Source organism: Penaeus japonicus, unplaced genomic scaffold (genome assembly GCF_977035675.1).
Source record: "Penaeus japonicus unplaced genomic scaffold, GWHDUDI00000001_assembly GWHDUDI00000023, whole genome shotgun sequence".
Classification (NCBI taxonomy): domain Eukaryota; kingdom Metazoa; phylum Arthropoda; class Malacostraca; order Decapoda; family Penaeidae; genus Penaeus; species Penaeus japonicus.
Window position 1 is genome coordinate 31,985,292 of NW_028234425.1, and position 7,500 is coordinate 31,992,791.

Sequence of the window (7,500 nt, forward strand, 5' to 3'; positions counted from 1 at the left end):
AGAACTAACGTCCAAAGATTTTCAGAAGAGTAATTGAAAAGGGCAAAATACGTCATCAAAATGAGTTTACGGGAAAATACTGGAACCTGAACTATTGAAGGGAGCAAGAAGAAGTAAGTCCTTGATTTTGTCGAGGTAATAGTTTAAAGCAAAGAAGAAGAACAACAAAAAAACAAGGTCAAGCACCCTGATTCGTCCCCTCCCGATAGCCGCTTGCTCGCAGCATTTCCACCCGTATTCTAACCGGCGTTTGCGTCCTCAGATGATATCCTTATAAAGGTAGATTTATACAGAGGCACGTATTCGTGTTGGTTCATGCAGTGTGTATATATATGCATATAAATGTATGCGTTAAAATAAGTTAGGATCCAATAAAAATGTTTGATTTATTTTTTTTTCTATTGTATTGACTGAAAGAATCACGTTGACTACAGTTTTCAGTTTCTGATATATGTAATAGTGATATAATTTACTGGTGATCGATTACGGTATAAAGTGTTGTGGACTGGGGCCCTCTGGCTGGGAGGGGGGGGGGGGGCAGAGTTCATTGCCCCTTTTACCCGCTTAAATCCGGCCCTAGTGCCACGGTGAAAAAGTATAATGAAAATAGAAGACAAACTGCATAGCCTGGCATCGCGACACTTGGGACAATAAGAACTACTGCTTTAGATCAACATTCTAGTAACATTTGATCGATGATAATGACAACAATAATAGTAATAATGATATGATACTGATTACTATTTACATTAAGTGTCATGAAAAATGATAACAATGATGATACTGATGGTGAATAGGATAAAGATAACAACTTTTTACAAGAATAGTAATCATGAAAATACTAATATTCAAAATATTATCATGATAATAATGACCGATGATATCAGAAATTGTTATAATGATAGTGACAATGATAATAGAATTATGAAATCGTAATCTTGATAGTATCAAATGTTATAATAAAGACAGAGGCAAGAATGATTAAAAAAAATGATAGTATCAACTATAATAAAAACTGTTATTTGAACTTTATAATAGTTACGATAATGTTGATAGCCATCGCAATGCGGCCAACGCCGAGAGGGGCGCATTATCACATGCAATTTGCAAGCACAACCCATCTCGACATCTTTATGGCAGGTTTGATCGATCTCCACAAGCAACCCAGCTTTCCTCAACTCAAGATTGTCTCTAGAAGACAAAACCTGATTAGCAGGATCATCCTCATGGAATCAATGCAGGTCCTAAGTTTGCCTTGGTTAGACGCAAGGGCCTGCCAACTATACCCCATAAACCGAAGCAAGGACCTGTTGCAAGAGTTATCAAGGCGTGACTCAGAGGCAAAGGATATAGTCTATTTTTTTTTTCTGCTGCACAGCAAGACTGGCAACACCAGAGGTTGGAAGATAAGTAGCTTGGTCCTTCTGCAAAGGTGTTGTGAAGATTCACATCGGTGAATATTGAATGTTGGGCACTGCATGGTACCTCCATGTATTCCTCCCCATCGGATTTAGGACATCTGCAGCTTGGTCAATCCGCCTGTTGACTTCCTGGATGACTAAAATTCTGGATGACTAAACTCAGTGCACTGTCCTCGTCTCAAGCACGTCACATGGGAAGGCATTTTAAATGAATTTCCGATGACATGGACCTTAGTTTTAAATCCAGGAGCCCTATTAGTCTAAACACTTTAACGCATCGAGAGCGAGCCACAACTAAGGTCTCAAGGAACACAGACAGGATACCATTATTATAAGGATAATATGAATTGAATGATGTGATAATCATGGTTTTTATTGGATCATCATTATCATTAACTGACATGGATGTGACTCATATCAAAATTGTTGTTTCATTGCTATTATCAGTGTTATATTGTTGTACCATTGGTGTTATTACTGTTATCATTTTCATCATTACTATTGATGTTATATCCCTTATTATCGTAATCATTATTTTCACTATTATTATCGTACGCCTTGTGTTTTCTTGTCATTCAGTTAAGATTATCAATATTGTTGATATTACCCCAATCATTATCACTGTTACTAGTATTATTGATATCATAATCATTTGATTATAATTACTCGGGATAACATCATTGCTGCTAACTTTTCGTATGGCCATCATTATAATTACTGCTTTTATTATTATGATTACCATTACTGATATTATAATTTTCATCGACTGGATTTTTGTTATCATCGCTATCGATATGATGATAATATTAATAATAGTGATAATCATGATAATAGTAATAAATATAAAAAAGATAATGATAATCATGAAAACAATAATAATATACTAATTATATGGATAATAATGAAAGGCCTAATAATGATGGGAATAATACTGATAATGATGATGTTAACAATATCAATAATAATGATGATGATAAAAACAATGATAATGATAATAATAATGATGATAATGATAAATATAGTAATAACGATTATAATGATAATGATCATAATATTGACAATAATAATGATAATGATATTGATAATAACAATAATGATAATATCAATAACAATGTCAAAACAATATCAATAATAATATTGATAACAACAGCAACAATAACAATGATAATAATGATAATGATATTGAAAAAAACAATAACAATGATAATAATGATAATGATATTGAAAAAAACAATAACAATGATATTGATAATAAGAATGATATTGATAACAACAATAATAATGATGATTTTAATGATAATAATAATTATAGTGAACCAGGAGTTAACTTGATTACCTGTTAATGATCTCACTATGGCAAGGCCTGGGTCATGATATTCATGATTAGTGAATTACTCTACACCTCGCAGTTGTGAATACGCTCTTTGTGTTAGCTGGTTACAAACATGAGTGTGTTTCGCGCGCGCTAACCCGAACACCCTATCGCGTCCCTCTTTTCAAATGAGAACCAATCAAGTCGCCGTGTCTGGAATAGGATAGAAAAAAACAGACCGTGCCCACGAGGGGATTTTCTGGGCATTACAGGGAAACCCGGGGACGCAGTGAGTAAGAACCGATTGCGAAGGGGTGGGGGGAGGGGGAGGTGGGGGTCGTCTCGGACGGGCAAGACACGTGTGGCTTGAAGGATTTTTGTGCTTGTTTTTAATTGTCATTGTGATAGAATGCTATTGAACTAATAATGCCAATCGTGAACGCTACTTTTTAATCGCTACGAATTCAAGTAACAAGTAATTAAGATAACAAGTGATATCAGCCAGTGACAAATAACCTGACCAACACAGTAATAATGATGATGATGATGATGATAATGATAATAGCAATGAAACATCCTGGATCCGCCACTGACAATAATAATGCCACTAATGCTAATAGCGGAGATGATAATAATGATAATGATGTGGATGAGGATGAGGATGATAATGATAATAATAATAAGAATATCAATGATTATAATGATGATAATCTTAGTAGTAATAATAATGATGATAATCTTAGTAGTAATAATAAGTATGATAATATTAGTAGTAATAATAGTCATGATAATATTAGTAATGATAATAATCATGATAATATTAGTAGTAACAAAACTCATGATACTATTAGTAGTAATAATGATGATGATTATGATGATATTAGTAGTAATAATGATGATGATCATGATGATAATATTAGTAGTAACAATAATGATGATGATATTAGTAGTAATAATAATAATGATAATACTAGTAGTAATAATAATCATGATAATGTTAGTAGTAGTAAAAATGAGGATAATATTAGTAGTAATAATAACGATTGTGATAATATTAGTAGTAATGATAGTGATGATTATGATGATAATGACAATAATATTAATGTCAATAATAATAATGTTAATAATGATAATGATGATAACTGTAGTATTAATGAAAAAAATGATGATAGGGATAATAATGATAAGATACTCTACTACTAATAATAATGATGTTAATTATGATGATAATAATGGTAATAATAGTAAGGATAACAATGATAATGCTAACAATTTTAGTAATGATAATTATGACAATATGAATACAATAATATTAATGATGATATCAGTGATAGAACTAATAATAATTATAATGATAATGGTGATAATAATGATAACAGAAATACTAAACACAACAACAATGATGATGATAATGATTACAATGATAATAATGATAATGATAATGATGATAATAATAATAATAATGATAATAATGATAATAATAATAATGATAATAATAGTAATAATAATCATAATAATAATAATAATAATAATGATAATAATAATAATAATGATAATGATGGTAATAATAATAATAATAATGATAATATTAATAATAATAATATAATGATAATGGTAATATTGATAATAATAATTACAGTGATAATGATAATGATAACGATGGTAATAGTTACAATAGATCATAATAAATGAATGATAATGGTAATGGTGATGATAACAATAACAAATGGTAATACCAATAATGATAATGATGATAGTGATAATTATAATAATGATAATCATTATCATTTCCATTGTAATCATTATCAATATGACCATACCTATGATTCGTTTTACTTTTCTATGTAACTTCGAAATACCATCATCATTACTGTTATCATTATATCATTATCTTTATCAATGATGAGAATACCAGGTATCATTATTAATCTCATTGTTCTCCTTATTCCCACCTTTATTATCAATTAATAGTATCAGTGTTATTGTTTTCGTTGTTATTATCGGAATAAAAAGAAAGATCGTCATATGGCAGTATGTTATGTTTTCTACGATGTACGATAATGAAGCAAATGTCACGAGGAATATGTGATTATTTCTTTGCTATCATGTTATCTGATAAGTTAGAAGTTTTTTTCTTCATGGCAAAATGTATATAGATAACAATATATATGATGAAAACAATGCAGTAATTCCGAATAGAAAAAAATAGAAAGAAAAACAAACGCATTAATGTTTTATCTTAATTCTAACTTACTACTTAGATATTGAACTCTTATCGAAGAAATAGATTATAGACATATTATCAAGTACTTTTCAATTACATAAAGGTGGCGAATCCGTTCTGATATACGTTTGTTCTTCATATTATCCTAACGAATGCATTCCAACGATAACTTTTGCGTTTGATACGAGAGTGAAAATGCGCTCCAGACATTTTCCATAACATTGGCAGGAGATTTCTCCAACTCTTCAAATATTAATCAGTCATAATATCCGAGGGACGAGAGCTTGGACGTTCGGGCAAGATAGGGTGAGTTTGCAACACTACGATCTCGGCTTAGAATGCAATATTCCTCCTTGCAACAGGCGGGGTTGCAGCGATCTCCGCCCCGAGAAGAGGGACGAGACTCGCCAATCGAACAGGGAATTGTGATTGCACTGAGGAAATGTCATGTTGTTTTGCTATTCGTGGTGTGAGTTGAAATTGGGGCGAGGGTTTGCATTGCAGAAGAGCCTGTCACGGCAATGAAGATTTAGGAGAAGTTATTCTGTGACATCAGGCTTCTGTTCGTGAAAATCTTGCTGATGATGGTGGTGCAATGAAGGAAAATTTTGAATAAGGGAAGTGTGAAGCAGGAAATAGTGTTTTATCACTGAATGCTGTATATTTATTTTGCCTATGTCATAATTGTGAAGAAGCTATCAAAAGTATTGCAGTAAACAAGGTATTGTATGAATTCTTATATTTTTGGTAGTTCTACACAGGTTCTGTGTATTGCTTAGACTATTGAAATTTGTATGGCTTGATTGCATTTGATATATACTGCTGAGATATAGGGGTATTAGTTTGCTGAAATGTACTATAGTTATAGTGTTGGGGTTAATTAGAGTCATGCAGTGTTTAGTGATTGCTGTTGGCTCAGCATCTGTTTGTGATTCAAAAAAGGCTTGCCAGCCATGTTTAACGTAGCAAGGTGGGGCTAGTAGACATCCTGGGTGATTTATGGTCAAATAGGTTAGGAGTCTAAGCTCTATCTTGCCAGAATATATGTGGTGGAGGTTTGCATGCCTCTACAGGAGCACTGAATGCATGGACCTTTGTTGACACCTGGGGCTGGATTCTCTAATGCAATTACAATGATAAATACACTGGTAACTACAATTATGATTGTAAACAGACCACACCAGTGTTTATGAAGAACTTACCATCGTAGATACAATGTTAAATTTACCAGTGGTTGGAGCGCTGGTAAGTCCACTGGCAACTACAGTGATGACTCTCTCCTCATGCCTTATCTCGAACAAAAATCAACATTTAAGGTGACACTTTGGCTTTCATGTACACCTACTATGATCAGAATGATGGCAACTGTTCGTTTTAACCCAATGCTGATAGGCCCGGCGAGAGCTGGCAACCCCCTACTCTGGGCTTAAGTAATATCTACTGGGTCGTGATGCTGGGTACTGTAATGAGACACACGCAGCCTACTAGATGTAATATGACACCCTGCATAAACAATTTTTGGGAAAGCCTCATATGTTGACACCCTCTCATTACACACTTTTTGCCGTGTCACATATGTACGACACCTGTTGTCATTGGGTTAACCCAATACAGCCGGGCGCCGGCCACAGACGGCGATTATGTAATATGATAGCGCGGGTGCCGTCATACGCCGTCGATGATATAATTGATTTAGGCCTATGCGTTCGAGAGCCCCGGCATTGAAGCCATAAAAGACGAAACAGCCCAGCGGGAATGGGTTAATATGAACATGACAAAAATAAAGAAAATTCACAGGAAATAAGCGAGAACAATGTTCATGCAGCCTAGGGTATTTTGCTGACAATCATAGGCCTATAATAACATTGAAAAAAAAAGAAATACATGGAATTAATAGTTTGACGAATCCAAATATATTTAATTTCTGTGACATGATTGAAAAACACTGACTATATAGATATATAAATGTTATTTGATTCAGAAACTGGCAATTCATACGTTAGAGTTCAATAAACAATCATTGCCTATCAGACCTATGGAAAAGGACAACAATAAATATTGAAGTAACCTCCATGCCAATAGAACCTCCGGCAAAATGTAAGCTCCACAAATAATGAGCAGGACGATTAGACTAACCAGTAGCCAGAGAGGTCTTTAAAGAACACAGATAACAATAATAATCACACCAATTCATGCTTTCTTTTTTTTTTCTTTTATAAATTGCACCTCTATTTTTATCATACTATATTTCTATTGAAGAAAGTACAAACTGCACCTCACTGTTTGTTTATTTTCGTGTTTTCATTGATTTATATACAATTATTCATAATCTTATGCAAAGGTTGATTGTCACTTCTTTTAGGCACCTCTATTGCATGGAGCCAGTTTATTATCTTTTGACTGCAATCTATAAAAAAGAAAAAAGAAAATAGTACATTTTTTAAAAACCAATACATTATATATGATCCATAAGATCATGAAATTGAAAATGCTTTCTAGGAAATTAATTTATATAAAAATAAACTTTCACAGAAATCTTTATG

General features: G+C 32.9%; 1 protein-coding gene across 6 annotated transcripts in view; it reads left to right on the forward strand.

Annotated features, from left to right (window-relative positions):
• Positions 1–5,111: 5,111 nt before the first annotated feature.
• LOC122266919 (ubiquitin-conjugating enzyme E2 Z) overlaps positions 5,112–7,500 on the forward strand; it is a 27,416-nt gene continuing 25,027 nt past the window's right edge. For 2 of the 6 annotated variants that reach the window (XM_086550372.1, XM_043036886.2), the window contains exon 1: positions 5,112–5,678. Coding sequence is in view for 2 of the 6 variants with exons in the window: in XM_043036884.2 (XP_042892818.1) it covers positions 5,296–5,426 (131 nt within the window). In the remaining 4 variants the exon portion in view is untranslated. The remainder of the gene's footprint in view (positions 5,679–7,500) is intronic. The other 4 variants (XM_086550371.1, XM_043036885.2, XM_043036884.2 and 1 more) reach the window with 2 other exon arrangements.